Consider the following 22,208-nt stretch of genomic DNA (forward strand, 5'->3'; position numbering starts at 1 on the left):
TCTCTCTCCCTCTCTCTCCCTCTCCCTCTCTCTCCCTCTCTCTCCTTCTCTCCCTCTCTCTCTCTCTCTCCCTCTCTCTCTCACACACACATACACACACGCACACGCACACTCTCACACACATACACCCTGGGCTGAGCTCTTCTTGTTGGCTGCAGCCGTGGGCCCCTGCTCACCGTGCCGCTGCCTGCGAAATGACGGCGGTTCCCCTCACTTCCAGGAATCCACGCTTCCTGGAAGGTGAGTGGCTGGGCTCACCCCTGCCTGCCACCGAGACGCAGACATGCACACACCACCCGCACTCCCTCGCCGTTTCCAAGGCGGCGGCCGCGTTCGCACCCCAGGGTCTCACCGGCAAGGGAAGGATAATGTAAGTTCAGGCAGAAGGTGGCTAGTGGAGGGGGAAGGGGGGTGCCGGGGCTAGGGAGCCAATTCAGTAACAACTCCCAAGCCTGAGGAGAGGGAAAGGATGGGGGCTGTGTGTGTGTGTGTGTGTGTGTGTGTGTGTGTGTGGCGGGGGAGGGGGCGTTCCTCCTTACACTTGCGGAGGATGGGAAGGGTGTTTGGTGTTGCTAAGCAAAGACTGCGACTTGGACAGTGGGAGCTTGTGGTGACATCTTGATTAGGCCTTGGGGACAGATGTAGAGCTGCCCTGGGTGAAATGCCGAGACAGGCCTGGGTGGGAATGGGTAATAGAATCTAGGTAAAGAGGAGCCTTGGCAGCAGAAGCCTCAGCCTCAAACAGAGATCCGAGGAGCCTCAGCCTCTTCCCCACAATAGAGCTGGGGATGGGCGTCTTTCTTTGCTCCTGTACCCACTGTTCCCTGCTAGCAGCTTAGCATCCTGCCACCCTGGAGCCCATGGTCAAGAAAGGGAAAGCAGTTAGGATAAGGTTCCTTGTAGAGAAGTGTGGAGCTTCTCAGACCTCATGGCTGTTCCCTGGAGGCAGCCACTCTGTGAAGGGATCGAGGAAGGGCAGCAGGAGTGGCGGGCTGGTGGGACCTTGCCCCGTTTCCTTTCTCTCCCTCCTGTTTCTCTGCCCCATACCCACCTCCTTGTTCCTCTGTCAACCTCATGATTTGGCTTTGCCCCCTGGGGGTTCAGCCAATCTATGATGACTTTGACCAAGAAAATTTCTCTGAGACCTGAGAGGGGCCTTAATTCTTGGCTTTTGACAGTCTGGGGTTTCCTGGGAGTCCAGGCATTTGAAGTTCCCTCACTGGGGTTTCTGGGACTGACAGAGGAACTGCTGAACTTCCTAAATCTGACTCTAGTCCCCTTCACCCTCCGGCTAGAACTCAAAATTCCTAGGTCCCCATAAAGACTTTCTGGCCCATGAAACAGATTCATTTTTATGTATTAGCCCCATAAGAGTAGACTTGAGCCTATTTTCCCTCTTACCTTTATCCTAGGGAGGGCAGTGGCATCAATGACCCCCTCAGACTACTGGGGTGACTGTGGAGGTACCTGCTCTTTCTCCTGTTCCCAGGCCTTAATAACGAAGGGATAAAGGTTATGTTCCTCTTAATGTCCCTAACTATCCCTTTAAGCCTATTTTCCCCATATGTCAAGCCTAGTAGGCTGCGACTAGAGATGGATTTCCAGCAAGTTCACTCATTGTTTTAGAGTCAAGGGCTCCGCACCAGGGCCCAGACCCCAGTTCTTCCCCCCATTACAAACACCAAGTGATTTAGGGCAAGTAAGCACTAACGTCTGAAAAGGAGCAAGGGGATACTCTTTTTAGCCCTTTTAACCATAGTAAACCCAATACTCAGTTAAAGGATATATTGTAAAACTGGGTCTGAGTCTACACATCTCAACCCACAACTCCTGAGATACTTACTTTGATGATATGCGTGTGGTTCTGACTTGGACAACTTTTCTAGATAACCATGGTTCATCTAAAGAGTCCCCAGCTGGGAAAACTCAGTTTCAAGCCATAGGCATTTTCTATAGATAGTGAACAAATTTCCACAGGCTTTGATGGGATAGAATGGGGGAAATGGGACTTTTAGAAGAGGATATGAATGGGAAATGGTCCCAAAGTCCTGAGTGGTTGTTTTCTTCCCACTGACCAAAGCTGGAGAGGGATCCCTCAGGAGGGTGTGTTCCGGATTTCTTGCCTCAGGCCCAAGACTCCAACCATTTTATAATGGAATCTTTATTTTGTGAAAGTAAGTATGTACATAGCTGGGAAATTGGGTAAAGTACTAATAGGTGGACTTTAGGGATGAATTTTAGGGTTTGTCTTTCTCTCTCTCTCTCTCTCTCTTCCATATTTAGGCTTGTGTGTACGCATCCATGCATGTTCATGTTAGCAGATAATGTAGAAGGCTATGGGTGTGTTTATCTCTGTAGGTATGTTCTCTTTATGTGTATCTACATATGTGATATATGTCTGTGTTTCTGTATATGTTTACCTACTTGTCTGTTTTTTTCACCTATAAATTTGTGCAAAATATTGTGGGGAGGTGGGTTTTTTTTTAAAAAGACATGATTCATGTCTTCACATATGCTAACTAATTTTTAAAAACATAACCAAACTCTTANTGTATCTACATATGTGATTATATTCTGTGTTTCTGTGTATGTTTACCTACTTGTCTGTTTTTTTCACCTATAAATTTGTGCAAAATATTGTGGGGAGGTGGGTTTTTTTTTTAAAAAGACATGATTCATGTCTTCACATATGCTAACTAATTTTTAAAAACATAACCAAACTCTTAAAACTCATTTTTACAAATTGTTACAAGTTAACAATGAATATATTGAGAATAAACTCCTTATTTCACTGTCAAGGGAACATCAAGTAGTATTTAGGTGATTGGAATCATCATATCAGATAGGAGACTTTCTAGAGTAGTCAAATTTTTGCTGATTTCAGAAGAGAAGATCTAATGGGCCCAACTCTCCTCTGCTGAAACAATGACTACCAACTTGCTGTGTAAAGCATGGCTAAGGACATGAGTGCTTACTGTTTATGTTCCATCCGGGTTCCACCACTACCAGCTACGTGACCTTGGACAAGTAATACGGCCTCTTTTGTGCCTTGGTTTTCTCATCTGAAAAATTAATACGATATTGGCACTTGCTTCAAGAGGGTTGTTCACATAAAGTGCATAGAACAATGCCTGGCACAAAATAAGCACTCAGTAAATGTTAGCAACTATCATTATGATTACTTTTATTATCATTAGACTCAGGGACAATTCCAGCTGCCCTTCCTACAGATCCCGAACCTGGTGTTTGGGGCTCCAGAGAGGAACAGTAGGGAAGAACGTCTGTCCTGAATCACCTCCCTCCTGAGGCCCCCATTTTCCTCTCCACCCTGGCCCGCCCAGCCCCAGCCCTGCTTCCTGTATACGTCAGGCAGTGATGCTTTTCCCCTCAGGCCTAGATAGAGGTAGGGTAGGCAAGGTGCAGCCACTGAGCTCACAGAAGTCAAAACTGGGCACCAGGCTGACGAGGGCACGAGGAAGCATAAGGTGAGCTGAGGGCAAAGTATAAGCTAGCCTCCTGGGCCACCCCACCCCCATCCCCTACCAAGGTGGAATATGTGTGATATTCCTCAGACACTCCGGGCTACCCAAGAACAAAGGAAAGGGGTTTAAGTGCTTGCTGTGGTGATGTGGGAAATGAAGGCAAATGAAAAATTAAATTCCCTTACTGCCTACAGCCCATTGACAAGTCCTTGAAACAGGCAGAGTGACCTTCCTCTAGGACCTCAGCTGCCTCGATGATGACACTTTGCTCAGGGCAGAAGAGAATCTTAGCTTAACATTATCCCAACCCCCAGGATCCTGTGCTCACTTCGGCAGCACATATACCAACCCCCAGGATCCTGTAAGTCTACTTTAACATATAAAAATTCCTTTCGAAACTTCCTTTATCTCAACTTCCCCAAGATATATGCTGGCAATCATACTCCAAGCTTATGGTCCCTTGATATATATCTGAAGGGGTTATGACTGAGGTTTTACTAAATGGTAATAAATGGCATTTTCCTAACAGCAGCTAGTCCCTCAAGATCCTGGAAAGCTTGCTTCCAAAATTCCTTAGAGACTTACTCTGTCCCTAACCCCCTCCCAATCTGAGGGTATATAATCAGTTACCCATCACCACCCCAGTGCAGCTCTTCCTGCCCATGGGTCCTGTCCCCGTGCTTTAATGAAATCACCTTTTTGCACCAAAGACATCTTCAAGAATTCTTTCTTGGCCGTCAGCTCCGGACCACCCCACCATCACCCCAAAACTTCATCACAAGGTATGGTGCTGAGTATATAACACTACCTTGTACATGGCTACAAGGGGAGTGTTTGCAAAGCGTAACAGAATTTTGTAAAGCTGAGGCAATGGACAGTAAAAGGCTCAGCTGCAGCTTCACCTCTCCTCTTGTTCTCTCCTCCAAGGTAGCGGGGACTCATCTCTGGAGAAGGAGTTCCTTGGGGCCCCAGTGGGGCCCTCGGTGAGCACACCCAACAGCCAGCACTCTTCTCCCAGCCGCTCACTCAGTGGTAAGTGCAACCTCCTGCCCTGCCCCTAGGCGCCCCTGTTTGTGTTTGGCCCTCAATTCACCCTCCACTGGCAGCCATTTCCCCATCGCCGCCTCTCTCTGTTTTCCTGCTTAGACCCTAAAACACTAAGGAATTCAGCATCTAGGGTCTTCCTGACTTCTGGAAGGAGAGTGAATGGTCTGTGCCAGATTAGGGTAGAATTAAAAGAAGCATGGGTGGGATTAAGGTAAAGTCTCCAAAAAGAAACCCTGGAGTTGGAGAAGCAAGGACATAGGAATGGTCACAAGCTAGAGTCAGACAGGAAATAGAGATGAAAGGGATCTCCTCATCACCACCAACCCCGCACCCCAGCCCCACCCCCATTCTCCTGCCCGGACAGGGTCCCCATCGCTGGCCCTAGATCTATGACATTCTCTAAATGGTTGGAATAGCCAGGAATGTAGGTCAGAGCTAGAGCCAAAGCTTTCTCCTCAGTGGCTCCTCCCTCCTTCATCCCTCTCTCCAGATTTTAATGGAGGAGAGTAGAAGGGGTTCAGTCTTATGGGGAGGGAGGATAATGTGAGCCATGCCTGTCTTCCAGTTTTGCTCTGTCTTTAGCCTGCTGTCTCTCTGGTCTTCCTAGAACCATTTCCCCGCCACTGTTACTTGCTGGCTTCCTGCCCAGGGCCAAGCCAGCAGTCCTTCTTAATGACAAGAGAGTAGAGAAAAGGGCCCCCCTTAGCCTCCTCCTCTCCTCAGTGGGACAGAAGGCATCCCATGTACCCCAACTTCTTTCTCTTGAAGCCTGTTTGCCTAGGTGGTGAGGTAGAAGGAGAAGGTTGTTTCAGGTCCCAGCAGGACTGCCATATCACCACCCAGGATACCAAGGATATTGGCCTCTTTTAAAGCCCACGTGTCTCAGGGCCAGGAGAAAGCCTTCTGGACATTGGGAGTGCCATTCTGGTCTGCAGGCAGGTTCCTCCCTCTGCCTGCCTGTGTCCTAAACACCATCCCACCCTCCAGCCAACTCCATCAAGGTGGAGATGTACAGCGATGAGGAGTCGAGCAGACTGCTGGGGCCAGATGAGCGGCTCCTAGAAAAGGACGACAGTGTGATCGTGGAAGACTCGTTGTCAGAGCCCCTGGGCTACTGTGATGGAAGTGGGCCAGAGCCTCACTCCCCCGGGGGCATCCGGCTGCCCAATGGCAAGCTCAAATGTGATGTCTGCGGCATGGTCTGTATCGGACCCAATGTGCTCATGGTGCATAAGCGCAGCCACACGGGTGAGTAAGCCAGGGGGTTGAAGAGGAGCTCCCGGGGTAGGCTGCAAAGGCAGAGGCATAGGAGGCTACAATGCGGTGGGACAGCCTTAGAAAGGGAAGAGTCTCTCCCAGCACGTTTTCTAGCTGATGAAAGAAGAGGGGAGGGGATGGCGTTTGGATTCCCTCAACACCTGTACTTCTCTGGCACTCTCATCAGCTGTTGTTGTAAAGAAAAGCCGGTATTTTTCTCAGGAGGTGAGGGAGAGGTAGGTGTAGCCTCAGGAAGGATCCTATGGTCCAACAGGGGTAGGACCCCTGGGTAATAGTTGGGCCCTGCTGTGTGTCTAGATTTAAAACAAACACACACAAACAAAAAAAGGAAAACAAAAGCCTCTTCTCAGCTTTCTCAGGCCTTGGGCTCCAGGGGCAGAGTGGGTCTTAGAAGGCTCCATTTTGGGTTAATGATCTTTGGGCCCAGGGTTCCAGGCCTGGTGCCCTTTGGCCTACCAGTCGTTTCTGATCCACACCTTCTCAGGGTAAGGCTGTCCCCAAGGGAATCTTTAGGAAGCAAGAATTTTGTGTGTGTGCCGTGTGCCACAGCTCTGCCTCTCAGAAATTGTTCTGAGCACCTTCCCCTAGGCAGGGTGGGGCAGAGGGTGGCGGAAAAGGCTCAGCCTTCAAAATTCCTCACACCCAGTCCTCAGAGGTCTGTTCTTTCTCTTGCAGGTGAAAGGCCCTTCCACTGCAACCAGTGTGGCGCCTCCTTCACCCAGAAGGGGAACCTGCTGCGCCACATCAAACTGCACTCTGGGGAGAAGCCTTTCAAATGTCCCTTCTGTAACTACGCCTGCCGCCGGCGCGATGCTCTCACTGGCCACCTCCGTACACACTCCGGTCAGTTACCTATTTAGGGGGAAGGAAGAGTGGGACCTCAGTACACCCAGGAAATAGAGCTCAGTGACTTCTCTGACATTTGGGGAGTTACAGGGTCTGTCACTGAGGAGGGCAGAGCACTCACAGAGCGGATAGGGCCCTGCCTCGCTAACCCCTCGTCTGGGCAGCAGGGCCCCATGGGGAATTTGGGGGACTCTTTGATGAGGTATTTTACATCTGCCACACTCAGTGACTTGGAGCAAATGGAGCAGGGGTGATGTTCTTGGCTCTTAACAGTCACTCTCCCTCTGTTTTTTAAAGTTCATGCTAATGCCAGAACCACCTGTGCCACCCGCCAACACACATACTTCTAAGCATCGGAAAACCCTTCCTCAAGCCACCCTGTGCTTGAGGCCCCACACCCATCACCATTATCACCTCCCTCCACAATACCAGACGTCCCGGACAACCACTGTCTGTCGTCTCCTTTCCTTTCGTCTGGTTCCGGAAAATATCCATGGTCCTCCAAACTGGAAGAAAGGAAGCCTAGGAAAAACCTCTGTTCCCCATCCCAAGAGGTTGTCCCCTTCCCAGAGGCAAGAGCAAGTCATGACGGTGTCTAGAAGATAGTGTTTGGATCAGTGCCAGCGAACCAGACTACGCAGGTTTCCTAGCCCCAGCCAAGACGGTTTGAATCAACATCTGTCTGCATCAGCTGGACACATGGCACTTTTGAAGCATCTTACTAAGTTTTAAGCTTTTGACTTGGCCTTGCAAAGACGCCAGGTGTCAAGCTGCAGGAAGGAGGAGCTCAAGATTGGGGAAAGGCAGGGAGAAGGGCAGAGGCAAAAAATTAGCAGGATATGTCCTTGGAAATTTTCCTTGCTATTTTTCTAAACTCTCTTGGGCCAGAGTGGAAGGGGACAGAGCAGTCACCTCATCACCCTTTTCCCAGCCACCGACCTTGTTCTAGGTTCTCTCACCTTGGAAGTGAGTAGAGAAACAGGGAGAAAGGTCATCATTGATTCAGACTTCATAATCTACAAAACATTTTGCTCATCTTTTCATGTGGCCCTCATAACGACTCCAAGGTAGATGGTATTATCCTCGTTTTGCTGATAAGGAAACTGAAGCTCTTGGGGAAAAAGAAAGAAAAAAACAGATTTGCTGGTCACAGAGCTATCCTGCAGCCTTCCTGGACCCCCATAAATGTTCTGTGCCAAAGAGTCCTACTCCTTTTCCTCAGAAAAGGGGCGGCTCCCCCTGCTAGTTTGGAACAAGGATAGCTTGGTCCCAGAATTCTTGAGCCAATAGCAGCGGGGCCAGCTGGGTAAATTTTGGATGTTATTCCGTAAGAGATTTATTAGAGACAGAATTAGACACAGGTATACCCCTGGTTCCCTCTCTGTGATATGCTTTCTGTTATAACCCACACTATAAGGAAAAAAGGGGTTCCCATCCCAGATGTTAAACCATTTCCCTAAAGTGTTGAGTGGACAGGACCATGGCATTCACCTCATCTCCCAAACACTAGGGTTTACAGAGCAAGGTCAAAATGGCATTAGACTGACTGAATCAAGGCCCAGTTAAGGGGTGTGTGTGTGTGTGTGTGTGTGTGTGTGTGTGTGTGTGTGTGTGTGTGTAGGGGCTGTGGGGCTAGTATTACCAGCCTCCTGGAGACACTTTCTGCTGTCCCCATCCTCAATAGTAGCAAGATACATAAAAAAGAATCTACAATATCTTGTTCTCTCACTTTTCTCTCTCCTCTCACAAATTTCATCTCTCAAAAGTTGTCTTTAAGAAAGTGTCCATCTCAGTTTTCCTAACTTCTATTCTTCAGTAGAAACAAAATCTTTTTTTTTTTTTCTCTTTAAGTAATCTCTACACTCAACATGGAGCTTGAACTCACAACACTGAGATCAAGGATCACCTGCTCTGCCAACTGAGCCAGCCAGGCACTCCAGAAACAAAATCTTTATAACTTATTCTCTATTTAAAAATTTTTAAAAAGGCTCTCAGAGTTGATGTTCTCTTCCTTTTACTCATCTCTTTTATTCTCCTCTCTGTCCTTTTATTCTTTTTCTCTTCTTGCAATTTCTCTCTCAGTGATGGTTTTTCTGGGGCTCTCTTAGTATCTCAGTGTAGAGAGACAGAAAGAAAAATAAGCAGTAGAGGCGCCTGGCTGGCTCAGCTGGTACAGCATATGGCTCTTGATCTTCGGTTTGTGAGTTCTAGCCCCACATTGGGTGTCGGATTACTTAAAAATAAAATCTGAAAGAAAGGAAGAAAGAAAGAGAGAAAGAGAGGAAAGGTGTGAGGGAAGGAAGGAAGGAAGGAAGAGAGAGAGAGAGAGAAAGGAAGAAAGGCAGTAAAACCAGGCGAAGGGTGGAGGTAAAAGTACAAGTAAAGGTCAGTGAGAACTGCCCCTCCCCACATTGACAGATCTAAGGGCTCTCATTTCTGTCACCCCAGGTCACCAATTTCCCTCAAACCGAAGCAGATAACTCATAAGCAAAAAATCCCCTTGTCTGATAAACAGCCCTTACACCCGCCTGCCACATGGAAAGGTTAAACCACAGTCGGGGCCCCAGAATCTGAGACCCTGGGGTGGGGCCAGCCTGCCTGCCAGGGACGATCCCCTACAGAGTCCCTGGGTCCTCCCTTCCTTTTTTAGCAGCAGTGTGGCCATCATGAAGCCCACTGAGAGTCCAAAGCTATATGCCCCGGCTCCCCTCTGTCTTCCCGTAGCTTGTGCACTGACCCTCTTCTCCACGGTCTGGTTATCTGTCCAGGCTTGCAGCTGAAGTCAGGGAAGGAAAGACAAGCAGAACTCACCTGAGCCACATCCCTTCCTCCTCAAGCCTATGCACCTTTGCTCCTGGATGGTTTTGTGGAGCCGGGGTTGGGGGAGCAGTAACATGCCTTCCGTCTCCTGTCTCCTCCACAGTCTCCTCTCCCACGGTGGGCAAGCCCTACAAGTGTAACTACTGTGGCCGGAGCTACAAACAGCAGAGTACGCTGGAGGAGCACAAAGAGCGGTGCCACAACTACCTACAGAGTCTCAGCACTGAAGCCCAAGCTCTGGCTGGCCAAGCAGGTGGGGCTGGCGGCAGGCCTGTGGGGGTGCTGAGGGCTGGGCCAGAGGGAGAGCTGGGCCAGAATGATTCCAGCTCCTCCCCCCTTCACAAAGGGATACGGTCTGTGGAAAAAGGACCCTCACCTCAGTAAATCTGCCCAGCCCTCCAGTTGGTACAGAGCCCTGTAGGAGGTGCTGCAGGGAGATCTGGGGGTCAGAGAGGATGTGCTCTATGTCCTTAGTGTAACAGGAGAGAGAAGACACAAGGAAGTATAAAATCAAGGGTCACGTGTATATAATTTTTTTTTTTACATTTATTTATTTTCGAGAGACAGAGTGAGACACAGTATGAGTGGGGGAGAGGCAGAGAGAGAAGAAGACACAGACTCTGAAAACAGGCTCCAGGCTCTGAGCAAGCGTTCAGCACAGAGCCCGACGCAGGGCTCGAACCCACAAGCCATGAGATCATGACCTGAGCTGAAGTCGGACACTTAACTGACTGAGCCACCCAGGCGCCCCACATGTATATAATTGTCCTCAAATTACTTAAAATGTTGCTAGGATGAGCTCTGGATGGGAGGGAAGTAAGCAGAGCCTAGTTCTCCAGGTATCAAGTATGAGCTTCCTTGGCTACTGACCTGCTGATTTTCTCCGGGCAAAGGCTGCTAGGCCAATGCTACTCCCATTCAGCTATTAATTGTCCCCACCTCCTTCTCTCCAGGTGATGAGATACGTGACCTGGAGATGGTGCCGGACTCCATGCTGCACTCATCCTCTGAGCGGCCAACCTTCATTGATCGGCTGGCCAACAGCCTCACCAAACGCAAGCGTTCCACCCCCCAGAAGTTTGTAGGTAAGAATCCTGTTGGAGAGGAGACATCAGCTTTAAGCCACAGCTCATCTAAATCTGAGCTCTGGTAGCTATTCAACCAGTTGGGTCTGGAGATTTGATTTGAAAAAGCGGTCTGGTAGTCTCTGGTGCTCAGAAAACATCCCCAGAGAATAGGAAGGGAGTGAAGAGGGAGAAGGTACCCCAAGAGGGTGGAGAGGGGTCAGTGTTGAGGCGTCTTGTGGTGGTTCTAAGAGGAGGGGGTTAGGGAGCTCAGGTTCTTCCAGGTTTTGAGAATAGCAAGGACTTCAACCTGTGGGAACTGAGAGAATGACTCTTGGTGTCAGAGGGAGGAGGTGTGAGTATGGGGTCCACCCATCTGGCCTTGATAGTTCGCTCTCTAGCTTTATAAAGAGTAATGAAGGAAGTTTTAAAGATCAGTGGGCTGGGACTGAGTCCTTCCCTAAGATTATAGCCTGGAGTTGGGGAGTGGCCCTACAGAGGACCTGACCTTGAGGGAAGTAAATGAGGGGTGGTAAATAATATTACAGCCATCCCCATGGTAAGAAAACAAAGAAATAATCCCGGAGGAGCTTAGGAATTCTCCAAACCCGGCTCTGCTGAGGTCCTCTTCTCCACAGGTGAAAAGCAGATGCGTTTCAGCCTCTCAGACATCCCCTATGATGTGAACTCGGGTGGCTATGAGAAGGATGTGGAGTTGGTAGCACATCACGGCCTGGAGCCTGGTTTTGGAGGTTCCCTGGCCTTTGTGGGGACAGAGCATCTGCGTCCCCTCCGCCTTCCACCTACCAATTGCATCTCAGAACTCACACCCGTCATCAGCTCTGTCTACACCCAGATGCAGCCCCTCCCCGGCCGACTGGAGCTTCCAGGGTCCCGAGAAGCAGGTGAGGGACCCGAGGACCTGGCTGATGGAGGTCCCCTCCTCTACCGGGCCCGAGGCCCCCTGACCGACCCTGGGGCGTCCCCCAGCAATGGCTGCCAGGACTCCACAGATACAGAGAGCAACCATGAAGACCGGGTTGGGGGGGTGGTATCCCTCCCTCAGGGTCCCCCACCCCAGCCACCTCCCACCATTGTGGTGGGCCGGCCCAGTCCTGCCTACGCCAAAGAGGACCCCAAGCCACAGGAGGGGTTACTGCGGGGCACCCCAGGCCCCTCCAAGGAAGTGCTCCGGGTGGTGGGCGAGAGTGGTGAGCCCGTGAAGGCCTTCAAGTGTGAGCACTGCCGAATCCTTTTTCTGGACCATGTCATGTTCACCATCCACATGGGCTGCCATGGCTTCAGAGACCCTTTTGAGTGTAACATCTGTGGTTACCACAGCCAGGACCGGTACGAATTCTCTTCCCATATCGTCCGGGGCGAGCACAAGGTGGGCTAGCCACCTGCTGCCCTCCCCTCAGTCTGCCACTCCACTGCCCTGCCTACACGAGTCTAGCTCTGTCCCCACTACATCCCAAGGAGTTTTGCTTGGTAGCCCCCACCACTGGCTACCTGACTTCACACTTGACCCTGACCCCTCTTCACCTATTCTCCTCTACCCTGACTGATTCAAGCATTGTGATGAAACAGGCCTTTTTGCTTACGTTTCTCCTTTTCCTTTTCGCCTCTCATCCCAGCATATTCAGAGTTATTTATTAATATAATTTGTCGATTTTTCTTTTGCTTTTTTCTCTTAACTTGTATCAGTCATTTGCCACTCCCCCACCCTTCTGCCCACAGTCCCTTTCCACGTTAGGCCTCATTTTTCTTTCTCTGATCCACTTTTCTCTAACAGCCCTAGGGGTAAGAAGCTCCTCTTAGTCCTAAAGTCCTGAGTTTCTTGTGTTAAGTCCCCACCTTTTGCTTTCTCGGATTCTTCCGTTTTGATGCTGATAGCTCCCTCTGGCCCTATGTTAGCTCTGTGGCATTATATCTCCTCTCTGGGACCCTCCAACCTGGTACTCCATACCTCTTGTGCCCTCTCACTTTAGGCAGCTTGCACTATGCTTGAACAAATGAAGGCTTTCCTCATTTGGAAGTAGGAGGGGCTGAAGAAATTCTCCCCAGCACTGTGGGACCGAGGGTCCTCTTGATGTTCCCCTAGTACTATGAGTTTCCCAAAGCCCACACTCGGGAATCTCCCTCTGGGAGGTGATCTGTCTCTTCTCTCCTCAAACAACCCCCAACACTGCTACTCTCTTCAACCTGCCGGTCTACTCAGTGGTGGTTTTTCTCTCCTTGGAGTGCCCCAATTTTATATTCTCAGGGGCCAAGGCTAGGTCTGCAATCCTGTCTCTGACATGTTGGGAGCCACAGGTGCCTAATTGGGAACAGGGCATGGGAAGGGGTGGTTTAAAATTCTTCTCTTTCTCTTCCGCCTCTAAACTTCTTCACTCTAGTGACCTTCCTAGGCTCTCAGGGGCTCCTGCAGTCCCTGTCCTATGAGAAACTAGTGGGTTGCTGCCTGATGACAAGGGGGTATCTCAACCCCTCAGTCATGCTGCCTTCTTCTTCTCCCCCAATCCCCCTGCAAGATTCACTCTCATTCCCAAGCTTCTGGGCCCTGTTCTTAGGATCAGTGGCAGGGAGAAAAGGGTGTCTCTTTTCTCTCTTCTAATTTTCAGTATAACCAAAAATTATCCCAGGATGAGGAAGGGCATTTGCCCCTCATCTCATTCCATTCTTGTCCCAGCAAGAATGGGATGGGCACAACTGAACTGGGGGTCATCCTTTACTGCCCCCTTCTACACTCAGTTCCCATTTGTAGGGCAGGATGGGGGCACTCTCCTCCTGGCTACAGCAGAGACCCCTGGCTTTTTGGGTAACCTAGTTAGTGAGAAGGGGGCAGGAGGAGATAGCTCCACTGCAAGTGGAGCTCTCTTTCCACAAATGTTTCCTGCCCAAGGCCACAGCTGTCCCATTCTCTGCTTCCTTGAGATTCAAACCAAAGGCTGTTTTTCTATACTTAAAGAAAAAAAGAAAAAAAAGAAAGTAAAAACCAAACACAACACCTCACAAGTTGTAACGCTTGGTCCTCTCTCTCTCTCCTTTTCTCTTCCCTTCCATCTTTCTTTCCATATGTCCTTTCCTTATTGGCTCTTTTGCCTCCTACTTTTCTCACTCCCTATCAGGGATAATTTAGGGGGATGGTGAAGGGTTGGCTAAGGAACAGATCCTGGGATTGGGGCTCCTAAGGGCTCTAAGAAGAGTCTACCTTGCCCTCTTATGGGAAGGGAGGCCCTAGAAAAACTTCTCTTTTTTCCTTTTTCTCCCCCATTATGTAGTCTCCCTAAGAGAACCAGATTGTCAGGAAGGGGCATTGCGGGTTGATTGTTCCTCCTTGACAATGTAGCAATAAACAGATGCTGCCAAGGGCAGAGGATGGGGGAGTTAACTGGGAGGAGAGTGGTCTCTAGATAAGGGGTGAGTCTTCGCAACAGCACCCTAGGGAACTGGCTCCTTGTTTCAGGATGGCAGCAGAGCTGAGATTAATATCTAGGGTTCTCCTCAAATGTTCTGGTTATGGAGCCCCTTCCTGTTAGACCTACCCCTTACCACCTCTTCTGCGTCTGCTGTGTACTTGGTGACACCTCATAAGGACTAGTCCCTTCTGAGGTATCAGAGCCTTAGGGTGCCCCCGTCCCCTCCCCCAGTCAGCTCTGGCACCTGTAACCTCCTGGAACATGAAGGACTATGCTCTGAGGCTATACTCTGAGCCCATGAGAGCAGAGACTGGAAGGGCAAGACCAGGTGCTAAGGAGGGGAGAGAAGGGCACTCTGTCTCTCTCCAGACCATCACTGCACTTTAACCAGGGTCTTAGGTACAAAATCCTACTTTCCAGAGCCTTCTAGCTCTGGAACCTCAAACATCCTCATGCTCTCTCCCAGATCCTTTTGCATATAAAAAAAAAAAAAAAAGTAAAGAAAAAGAAAAAAAAAAACACACTGAAACCCACATGGAGAAAAGAGGTGTTTTCCTTTTATATTGATATTCAAAACCAATACCACACACAAAAAATTTCTAAATAGACACTTTTCCAGACCTTTGTTTTTTTGTGTCAGTGTCCAAGCTGCAGATGGGATTTTGTAATACTTCCAGCGGCTTCTTTCTTTGTGTACATAATATATATATATTATATATATTTTTAATCAGAAGTTATGAAGAACAAAAAGAAAAAAATAAAACACAGAAGCAAGTGCAATACCACCTCTCTTCTCTCTACCAGGGTTTCATTTGTAGCCTATGCTTGGTGTCTCCTTGGACCTTACCCTTTCACCTCCTCCTCTTCCTTTGGTTCCCCCAACCCCCTTTTTTAAAGAGTTTTTCTCCTTTCTCAAGGGGAGTTAAACTAGCTTTTGAGACTTATTGCAAAGCATTTTGTATATGTAATATATTGTAAGTAAATATTTGTGTAACGGAGATATACTACTGTAAGTTTTGTACTGTACTGGCTGAAGGTCTGTTATAAATAAACATGAGTAATTTAACACCCCTGGTTGTTTTTGCAGACTTCCTTTGCTGTAATTTTCTGCTGGGAGGGAGGGGGCCTCTTTGCTGTATATTGTACTAACTGCTCAACATTTTGAAGGTGAACAAGTCAAAGACTAAGAGGAAGCCAAACAAGAATGCTCAAGTTATTCCTACGGAAGAACAGATTTTTCGACCTATGGTGGGAAGTGGAGATTTTCCTACCAGGAGTGCCTTCAGGATAGAGAAAGCCCTGCTTGCCTATCCATCCAAAGCAGAGATTCATCAAACATTTGTAGAGTATCTACTCTATGCAAAACACGTTACACGCCTAGGGAGATACCAGTTACAATAACATGAGAGATGATAACAATAGGAACTACCACTTCCTGAGTATCTCATAAATGCCAAGCGCCGTGCCAAGTATTCATTTAATAGTAGAAACCACCTACAAGTAAATGATCCACCATTACTGGTGAAGAAATAAAAGCCCAAGAAAAGAATAAATAACTTGTCCAAGACTCATCAGCCAATAAATGTCAAAACGCAGTTATGAATCTAGAAGTGTGTAACTCCAAAGTCTGTGTCCACACCTTTATACCAGGGAGTTCAGCCACTGAAACTCCTAGGTTATAAAAATCCATAGAAAAGCCAAGATAGAAACATTGATTTTTTTTTTTTTGGATTGCTTGCAATGTGTCAAGCAATTTTTAATTTTTTTAATTTTTAATGTTTTATTTATTTTTGAGAGGGAGAGAGACAGCGTGAGCAGAGGAGGGTCAGAGAGAGAGGGAGACACCGAATCCGAAGATAAGCTCCAGGCTCTGAGCTGTCAGCACAGAGCCTGACGCGGGGCTCGAACCCACTAACCGCGAAATCATGACCTGAGCCAAAGCCGGATGTTCAACCGACTGAGCCACCCAGGCGCCCCAACATTAACTTGATTCTTCAATCTTAACTATTTTCTGTCTCCTTCACTCTGCACTTTTTCCTGTTCTATCTCCTTGCCAATCCATACACTAATGTCTGCTTCTGTTTCCCATGAGACTATATTGAAGTGAAAATTGAAGACACTTCCATCTAAAGTCCATCATTTTTCATGCCTCATTAAAACTAACAAATGGAGAGACCATGAATATAGTTCTGAAGCCAAAACAAAAGTTAGAAAATAAATTTTAACCCCAATAAATTGGATTACAGATTAAAAGAAACCGAAAGAAAAAAGAAACACGATAGGTTTGAGGGAAAGTAACGTGTTCAGACTCCCAATGACTCATGAATGAATTGCGGATCTCCATCTGTACCATCTTGGGTTTGAATTCTGGGAGGTCCACTGGACACTTAATTTATTTTTTTAATTTTTTAATTTTAATTTTTATTTTTTTACAAATAGTTGATTGTCAAATTGGTTTCCATATAACACCCAGTGCTCATCCCCACAAGTGCCCTCCTCCATGCCCATCTCCCCACTCCTCCCCACATCCATCAGTCCTCAGTTTGTTTCTCAGCATTCAAGAGTCTCTCATGGTTTGCCTCTCTCCCTTTCCCCCACCATTTCCCCCCTTCTTCTCCCCCATGGTCCTCAGTTAAGTTCCTCCTAATCCTCCTATACGTGTAAACATATGATATTTGTCCTTCTCTGCCTGACTTATTTCGCTCAGCATAACACCCTCAAGGTCCATCCATGTTGCTACACATGGCCAGATTTCATTGTTTCTCATTGCCATGTAGTATTCCATCGTATAGATAAACCACATCTTCTTGATGCATTCGTCCGTTGATGGACACTTAGGCTCTTTCCATGTTTTGGTTACTGTTAAGAGTGCTGCTATGAACTGGACACTTAATTTTTTAATGTTTGAAGACAACTGGGTGGTTGACCTCCCATGGATAGCACTCCTGCTCAAAGCTAAAGACTTTCTGAAGACTCTTCAGGGGTAAACGGAGTTTATATGAACGACAGTATGTTTCAATCACAGGCCAGCCTCATCACTGAGTGAAACCACTTCAGTGGGGCTTATTCAGCATTTATTAAAATAAAGTATAAAATAGACACCTTATGTCTAAGGAAGTACTGTTTCATGAAGTCTGTGTTTCAGTTTTATACGTTTGTGTACTTGTGTTTGTGTACGTATTTGAGTACCAATGTAAAATATATCTCTACTGTGAGTGGGACTCAAAACTGTTGAAGTTACTGTTCCAGACTATATACCAGGATCCATTTTGTTGTTGTTGTTGTTGTTGTTGTTAGTGGGAGGCAGCATGGTGCAATGAAGGTAGGACACGACTTACTAACGCTGTGACTTTCGCTGCTCCGTTTTAACCGCCGCTCTGCACCTCAGTTTTTCAATCTGCAAAGTGAGGATAATAATTGTACCTCCCTTACAGGTTTGTTGAAGGTAAAATTAATTAATATTTGTAAAGCGCTTACTACAATGCCGGGCGCTAGGCTAATAGGATCCAGGGATTTACAAAAAAAAGTGAATGAAAAACAGCCCTAACACCCACGTACTTCCCAACGGGCCTTCCAGGGGGGTTCGTAGGGGGTTTGTCCGTATTGGAAGGAGGAATTAACACATTGTTTGGTTCCCCACCCACCCCTGTCCTCCGTTGCTCAATCCCACACCAAGATGATGGTCAGAGAAATAAGCCGAGAGCGTCCCCCGGTGGCGTAGCGCCGCTTTCGGTCCAAGTACTTAAGGCCAAGGGCCTGCCACCTTCGCACTACAACTCCCATGCATCTCGCCAGCTCTGACTTCTGATAGCACGATTTGTGGTCTAGCGCCGAGCAACATCCGCCTATAGCGTCGCAAAAACCGGATAATTACAACGCCCAGAATTACTTCCGGGGTAGGGTGCCGTGGTGTTTGGTGGGTACGAATAACCCTAATTTTCTTCCGCCAGCCGGTTAAATAGTCCCATGGTCACTTTCTACCACGGATAACTAAACTCGAGAAACACCATTCTACCCTAGATTTCAATGTAAACGCTGGATAATAAAGAAAGTTTGAGTACAGTGGGTTGCCTTTCTTGGTATGTGTCTCCTAAATAGTCTTCCTGTGTGGGCGTAGGGATCTCGTACTATATAAAAGAGCCGGGCTGAGTGCAACATCCTCTCTCGGGTCCTCGTTTCCAAGATGGTGAGTTGTGGCGCGTGGTGAATGCGGGGTTCTTGGTGACGACTGAGAAGAGCAGGTTTCTGGGGTTTGGGGACTTGAAAGCCTGGGCCGTGGTGGAGAGTATACAGAGTGTACATATTTGTTGCGAACTTGGAGGGATTTGCGGACGGACTTAACGTCTCCGTGGAGCTTTTGTAAGGGCTGCCTGCGCGGATTGAAGCTGGTGGGGGGGCTGAGGTTGGGACAGATTTTACACGTTTATAATACGATCTTCATTCTGACGCAGACCAAGAAAAGAAGGAATAATGGTCGTGCCAAAAAGGGCCGCGGCCACGTGCAGCCTATTCGCTGCACCAACTGCGCCCGTTGCGTGCCCAAGGACAAGGCTATTAAGAAGTTCGTTATTCGGAACATAGTGGAGGCCGCCGCGGTCAGGGACATTTCCGAGGCGAGTGTCTTCGATGGTGAGTGAGCTCTCCATCCCCACTTGCAGGCCCTGTTTGTCCGCGCGTTCCTGGCGCGTCCCAGGCAACTTCTATGCACCTTTAGAACTGCTGCTGGTTTCAAGAGGACGGTATCTTGTGTTTATGTTTTGGGTTTTTTCATTCGACTGGGCAGGGGCTTTTATGATAGTGCAGTCTTTGGATCATCGTTTCTGGCTATCTGTTTAGAGTGACGTTCCAACGTGATAACCGTAGCAACTTTTGTGGATTATTGAACTTTTGAATACTCCTTATGAAAAATGTGTAAACTAAGTCTTTTGAGTAATGTTTCAAAAATGAAGGTAGTCTCATTTGGTCAAGGGTGACTTTTTGGGGGGGGCAATATGCTTTCCCTCGTTATCACTTTTTGTTTAGACACATTAGTTTTCCTAGGGAAGGAAAAGGGGCCCAAGGAACAGACAATGGGACTGGTGCAACTGTTGAAGGAACTGGATTGATTCTCTTGTTTATTACATTGAGGCTGTGGATTTGGTACCCATGGTGACAAGATGGGTTAATAGGGGTCCAGGAGTATTCACTTGTGAAAATGCACCTGTGTTAAATGATCAGAAACTGAATGGTTGCTTTCGAAGTGCAGCTTTGTAGCAATGTCTGAGATGTACTTAATTGTTTGATTTTAAGTGGTAGAATGAAGGTGAGAGCAAATGCAAAGTGGGTATGATACCTACTGTTATGCCTTTTTCTGTCTCTTAGCCTATGTGCTTCCCAAGCTGTATGTGAAACTACATTACTGTGTGAGTTGTGCCATTCACAACAAGGTAGTCCGGAATCGCTCTCGTGAAGCACGGAAGGATCGAACACCACCACCCCGATTTAGACCTGCTGTAAGTATCCTGAAAAAGATGTGGAATCTAGAAGGGTGATGGACAAAAGGTAATGTGAGGACCCAAGGAATACCAAATTAAACTCTAAGTAGCTATGGTAGATCTAAAACTTTTGCTTAGTCTTTTCTGAAGAAGAATTGTTAGGATCTGTTTAAGATGGAGTAAGTAATGTGTACATCCACCTATATTCCCTGCCTGTATGGCCCAAGTACACTGTCAGTGATGGGAGGGTAGCAGTCAGATTCTTTGAGGGGAGACTCTTTCATTGATGTTTTTAAAATTTACTCTTCTGGCTTTTGTTTTTAATCAGGGTGCTGCCCCACGACCTCCACCAAAGCCCATGTAAAGAGCGAAGTCCTTACAAATTGAAGAAAAACTGTTCTCTGGAAAAAAAAAAGGCCAATAAAACAGAGATTATACTTTATACAGCATGTTGAGTGCATCTGTTTTTAGAGTGGGAGTTGTATGTGTCACAAGCACTGTAATTTTCATTCATGTGTGAAGTGCCACAGACTTTTTTCATGGGGGAGAAAGTTTACCCATGTAAGTAAAACCTTAACGTTGGTTTCTTTTTGTATTCGTATCATTGGCCTCCGCAACTTGCATAGCCTCGTGGAAGGGGGGGTAGGGTTAAAGGTGCCTCTGGGTGTTAAGTCCGTGCCACCGTGCCTAGCAGATTAAGTTGGTGTCTTAAAAATAGTGATAACGAGGGGTACCCCTGCCTAGGTTGCCCAGTCAACTCAGTTTCAGCTCAGGTCATGATCTCATGGTTTGTGAGTTTGAGCCCTGTGTCAGGCTCTGTGCTACTAGTGTAGTCTACTTGGGATTCTCTCCTCTGTTTTCTCTTCCCCTGCTCTCAGCACTCTCACAAGATAAACTTAAAAAAAATAGAGGGGCGCCTGGGGGGCTCAGTCGGTTAAGCGTCTGACTTCGGCTCAGGTCATGATCTCACGGTTTGTGGGTTCGAGCCCCGCATCGGGCTCTGTACTGACAGCTCAGAGCCTGGAGCCTGTTTCAGATTCTGTATCTCCCTCTCTCTGACCCTCCCCTGTTCACGCTGTCTTTCTCTCTCATTAAAAAAAAAAAATAGAGGTAAGGAATTGGGGCAAGGGAAAACTTGAGTGAGGAGCATATCAGGAGATGACTTAAGACTGAGGTTGTGTTTACCTCTAGTGGGGACGCTTCAGGAAGTGCATGACTCGGATAACTCTTCAGAGGATCTGTAGTCAAATCCTTCATAAAATTAATACTTTTTGGAATTGGTCTGCTGCTGAGCCTGTTTTTGGCTAGCTTTCATCTTTCTATGGTGTATTTCTCTATGGAATAAAGATATCCAGGATACCAGAAGCATTCCTGGGAACTTGTAGTCCACCAAGAGGAAAGAATTTCCATACTTTGTATGGAAGAAAGCTGTATTGTATTTCATCTATGTGACAATGGCTCATTTTTTTTCTAAAGTTAAGAAATTAGAAAGTAGCTAAGAATATATATATGTTTGAAAAATCCATTTGGGAATGGATTGATAATGACTAGTTTACTAGTTAGGTTTTATGATTCCCCCANAAACCTGTAGCTTGGAAGTTTTGATTAAAATGCACATTTTGGCCAGTGACTGGGCTGGCTCAGTCACTGCAGTGTGTGACTCTTCATCCTGGGGTTGTGAGTTTGAGCCCACATCGGTATGGAGATTATAAGTTTATTTATTTTGAGAGTGCGTGCGGGAGGGTGAAAGTGAATCCCAGGCAGGCTCCACACTGTCATTGCAGAGCCCAATGCAGGGTTCAAACTTGAACTGTGAGATCATGACCTGAGCTGAAATAAGAGTGGGACAGTTAACCAACTCAGCTACCCAGATGCCCCACTTAGAAATCTTTTGTTTGTTTGTTTGTTTATTTTGAGGGAGCATGCCTGTGAGGGGGGTGAGAATTGATGCAGGGCTCAAACTCTAAAAGGTGAGATGGTGACCAGAGCCAAAAAGTTGGATGCTTAACCCACTAAGCCATGCAGGTGCTCCCAAAAGTTTTTTTTTTTAAGGTCTATATGTTTTTTAATGTTAGTTTTGGAAGAGAGTATGCACACAAGCTGGGAATGGGCAGAGAGAATCTCAAGCAGGCTCTGTACAGTCAGCAACAGAGCCTAGTATAGGGCTCAAACTTATAACCCAATCTGAAATCCAAGGGTCAGCCATTCAACTGACTGAGCCACCCAGCACCCTGGTTTTTTTTATATTTTACTGCACACATGACCAGGGGAGGAATAGAGAAGGGGAGAGAATTACAAGCCAGATCTGCACTGTCAGCACAGAGCTGGATGCAGAGCTCCAACCCATGAACCGGGAGATCATGATCTAAGCCAAAATCAAGAGTCTGGCACTTAACCAACTGAACCACGCAGCATCCCAGAGGTAACCCTGTTAGTTGAATTCTTTAACTGGGGGGAAAAAACCCAGAAACTGCTGACTCCCAACTTGCTCATGGTCAGCATACCAATGCATATGCTGAAACAGCAGTGGCAAATCCTGAATTTGTCAGAACGCTGAGTGTAGAAAGAGTATCTCCATCCTTTGGGGAGGCCCACAAGACCAATCTGTTCCTTCGTTCCTGAGGTTGTACTGACCCCCTTACATCAAGGCTAAATACTGGATAGACACTGAGGGAAATAAAAATGGATGCTATCTCCGGTGCTCTCAAACCCCAGCTTGTTCAATAAAGCCATATTTGGGTAGTAAATCAAAGCCATGTAACTGCTGCCAGGATT

General features: G+C 47.4%; 2 protein-coding genes across 3 annotated transcripts; both read left to right on the forward strand.

Annotated features, from left to right (window-relative positions):
- The first annotated feature begins 2,091 nt into the window (after positions 1-2,091).
- On the forward strand, positions 2,092-15,011 carry IKZF4 (IKAROS family zinc finger 4). Of its 2 annotated transcripts, none has more exons than XM_077757473.1 (7): positions 2,092-2,174; positions 4,410-4,514; positions 5,517-5,777; positions 6,483-6,650; positions 9,577-9,726; positions 10,427-10,558; positions 11,176-15,011. In XM_077757473.1, exons 1-7 carry the CDS (start codon positions 2,153-2,155, stop codon positions 11,934-11,936), a joined length of 1,599 nt encoding a protein of 532 aa, XP_077613599.1. In that variant the 5' UTR covers positions 2,092-2,152; the 3' UTR covers positions 11,937-15,011. The 2 variants fall into 2 exon arrangements, with proteins under 2 accessions (XP_077613599.1, XP_077613598.1); XM_077757472.1 differs by lacking the exon at positions 2,092-2,174 and adding an exon at positions 4,097-4,264.
- A 3,028-nt stretch (positions 15,012-18,039) lies between these two features.
- Positions 18,040-19,875, forward strand: RPS26 (ribosomal protein S26). Its single transcript, XM_077757474.1, has 4 exons — positions 18,040-18,145; positions 18,411-18,588; positions 19,321-19,451; positions 19,762-19,875. The coding sequence occupies exons 1-4, from the start codon at positions 18,143-18,145 to the stop codon at positions 19,795-19,797; spliced, it is 348 nt and encodes a 115-aa protein (XP_077613600.1). The 5' UTR covers positions 18,040-18,142; the 3' UTR covers positions 19,798-19,875.
- The last annotated feature ends 2,333 nt before the right edge of the window (positions 19,876-22,208 follow it).

The sequence above is a fragment of the Crocuta crocuta genome, unplaced genomic scaffold (assembly GCF_008692635.1).
Source record: "Crocuta crocuta isolate KB4526 unplaced genomic scaffold, BGI_CrCroc_1.0 scaffold549, whole genome shotgun sequence".
Taxonomy (NCBI): Eukaryota; Metazoa; Chordata; class Mammalia; order Carnivora; family Hyaenidae; genus Crocuta; species Crocuta crocuta.

Excerpts from the sequence above, each read along its gene's own strand:
- IKZF4 (XM_077757472.1), top strand. The coding sequence starts at position 4,168 with ATGAAATCACCTTTTTGCACCAAAGACATCTTCAAGAATTCTTTCTTG. Across the intron at positions 4,265-4,409 it reads CCCCAAAACTTCATCACAAG|GTAGCGGGGACTCATCTCTG; the intron begins GTATGGTGCTGA and ends CTCTCCTCCAAG. Across the intron at positions 9,727-10,426 it reads AGCTCTGGCTGGCCAAGCAG|GTGATGAGATACGTGACCTG; the intron begins GTGGGGCTGGCG and ends CCTTCTCTCCAG.
- RPS26 (XM_077757474.1), top strand. Across the intron at positions 18,589-19,320 it reads CGAGGCGAGTGTCTTCGATG|CCTATGTGCTTCCCAAGCTG; the intron begins GTGAGTGAGCTC and ends TCTGTCTCTTAG. Across the intron at positions 19,452-19,761 it reads CACCCCGATTTAGACCTGCT|GGTGCTGCCCCACGACCTCC; the intron begins GTAAGTATCCTG and ends GTTTTTAATCAG.